Here is a 2,553-nt window from a genome sequence, read left to right as displayed (position 1 = left end):
CCCAGAGAAGCGGTGGCTGCCCCATCCCTGGCAGTGTTCAAGGCCAGGTTGGACACAGGGGCTTGGAGCAACCTGCTCTAGTGGAAGGTGTCCCTGCCCGTGGCAGGGGTTGGAGCTGGAGGAGCTTTAAGATCCCTTCCAACCTAAACCATTCCATGATTCCACAATGACTACCCTGTCAGTGCCCACAGGAGGTTCAGTTGTACAAAACACCCTTTAAGAAAACAGCTGCAGGGAGGTCACTAACACGGTGCCTTTTCCTTTCCCTCCCCAGTTTGTATGCCTGAAGAAGGATTTAAAGGTGAGTTTGGGGGCTGGTTTCCCCTTCCCCCTTCATTTAAGCCCACGCTACCTTCATCATCTCCATCCCATGAGCGTCATCACCTCTTGCTGGTTGTTTCTCCTCCTCAGGGACTGGTTTACTTGGCCACTGATGGTTTTCTAAGCATTGGCAGCAGAGGAACAACCAGAAGGGAAGAGGATTTTGACATGGTAGGGCATTAAAAGCAGAAAAGGTGGACACAGGACTGAACTCTTTGACTCTTCCAGAAGGCAGAACCCCATTCTGAAGTGACTGCCCCCCCTAAAGAAATCAAAATGCCTTATGTCAAAGCAGATTGCACTGGAGGACACCTGCCTTGGCGCCAGCGGTCCCTGTTTTGTATTTAATAGAGCACCGGCAGTTGGCGGCTCAGCCCCCGCGTGGTGTGTTGTCTGCAGAGGGGCCTGATCCCATCCAGCCACCCCCCGATCCGTTCTCGAGGAACTCTTTAGGCGTAACCTGCTTCTTACGGATAATCCTGTCTTTGATCCGCTATTACTCGTTCAGTACAGCATGGAAGTAAAGGAATTGTTACTTGTGAGGAATGTCTGGCTCTTTCCGGCAACAAATCTTCATTTCTTTCACCCAAAACCCTGTTTGGGTTCTGCCACCGGGGCCCAGGGAACGGCCGAAGCTCAGGTGGGCTCTAATAACCGCTGGATCCGTGTGAATTGTGGGATTTTAGCAACGTTGGGTGTTTTAATGACTTCTGAGAACATCTTTTTCCCCTTGGACACGGCTGCTGGTGGCTTGGGGCAGCCCAAGGTGGCAAAGGGGCCCCGGTGTGTGCCGTGTTTCCCATGGGAAGAGGTGTCATTTTCCCCTTCTCTCATTGTTTCGGGAATGAACTAATCAATATGATTATTTTTTACACCTGTAGCTCCTGGAAGGGTCCCTCCCCGTTCCCTGCCTGTTCCAGAGAACTAGAGCTGCCCATTCCCAAGCAGCTCCGGTGTCAGGGAGCCACGGAACTCCTAAAAGGTGATTTTGGGGGGCAATCCAGACCCGTGGAGTCTTTCCCGAGGTAAAGACGTGGCAGGAATTCAGTGCGCTGAAGCTGCTCCATCCTTCAGGAGCTTTTCTCCTTCCCCGGCTGAAGCCCCTGTGTGTGTACATATTCCTTGGAAATTCCACATGGTTTTACTCAATTTGCTGTTATTTTCCCCCCGTTTTTAACATTCTCAACGTTCCTGGAGCCTGTAATGTTGCAGAATTAAACCTCTCACCCCGGTGGGAGGGGATGAGCCGGATCCATGTTTCCGTACGTGATGGATGCGCCGTGGGGCCATGCGGAGGCCACGGGTACAAGACACGATCGAAGGCCCAAGTTTCTGTTTTATCTGTTATTTCCAACCATTATCCCATTAAAATCGTGGTTTGAGCTGTGGAATCCTCAATTGAAGCAAACACACACGTGGGATGGGTGGGATTTTAGGGGGTTATAAAGCCCCAAATCCTGCTCCAGGCCATCCCAAAAAGGATGGTGGGATGTGAGCAAGAGAATCTGGCTGGAGCAGGAATCACACTGGCTGTGGTGCATGGGATGGTTCTTACTGGAGCCTGGAAGCAGAGCACCCATGGGCGCTCAATGGCTGGGGCATTGAGCTGGTGTCCCAGTGCCAGCACCGTATATCCCAACACATCCCAAGGAGCCTCTGCCAGCCCTTCCTTGGGGATCCCAAACCGGGGCGTCCCTCCTGACACCAAAGTGGCCTCAGGGGGGAGATGGGTGCTGGGGGTCCTTGTGTCCTGGGTGCTGTTGGGGTGATGGGGGGTACCCGGGTGCCAGTGTTGCGCAGGGGGATGGAGATGGCTCCCTGGTGTCCTTGGCTGTGGGGAGCAATGGGGGGGACGTGGGATGGGGGATGCCAGGCTGGGGTTAGGCTGTTCCCAGTGCCAGATCCCAGTTCCTGGTGCCTGTTCCTGGAGCTGGTGCCTGTTCCCTGTTCCGGTGTCCTTCCGTGGTGCTGTTTCCCCGGTGCTGCCAGTTCCCGGTTGCTGGTTCCCATTTCCAGTGATGCTTCCTGGTTCTGGTGCCAGTTCCCCGGTGCCATTTCCTGGTTGCCATTCCCTGGTGCGGGTTCCCGGTTGCCAGCTCCCGACTGAGGTTTCCCGGTGCCATTCCCCGGTTGCCGGTTGCTGTTTCCCAGCGCCGGTTCCGGTGCCGGTTCCCGGTTGCCGGTTCTCGGTTCCCTGTTGCCGTTCCCCGGTGCCGGTTCCCGGTTCCGGTG

General features: G+C 55.0%; 1 protein-coding gene across 1 annotated transcript in view; it reads left to right on the top strand.

The window, feature by feature from the left end:
- The window catches only part of USP48 (ubiquitin specific peptidase 48), a 31,221-nt gene extending 30,787 nt beyond the window's left edge, over window positions 1-434 (top strand). The window contains exons 25-26 of the mRNA XM_010014440.1: window positions 275-301; window positions 412-434. Coding sequence (XP_010012742.1) covers window positions 275-301; window positions 412-434 — 50 coding nt within the window. The remainder of the gene's footprint in view (window positions 1-274; window positions 302-411) is intronic.
- Window positions 435-2,553: the final 2,119 nt, after the last annotated feature.

Source organism: Nestor notabilis, unplaced genomic scaffold, assembly GCF_000696875.1.
Source record: "Nestor notabilis isolate BGI_N333 unplaced genomic scaffold, ASM69687v1 scaffold1970, whole genome shotgun sequence".
NCBI lineage: Eukaryota > Metazoa > Chordata > Aves > Psittaciformes > Psittacidae > Nestor > Nestor notabilis.
This window is presented reverse-complemented; position numbering and strand designations above follow the sequence as displayed.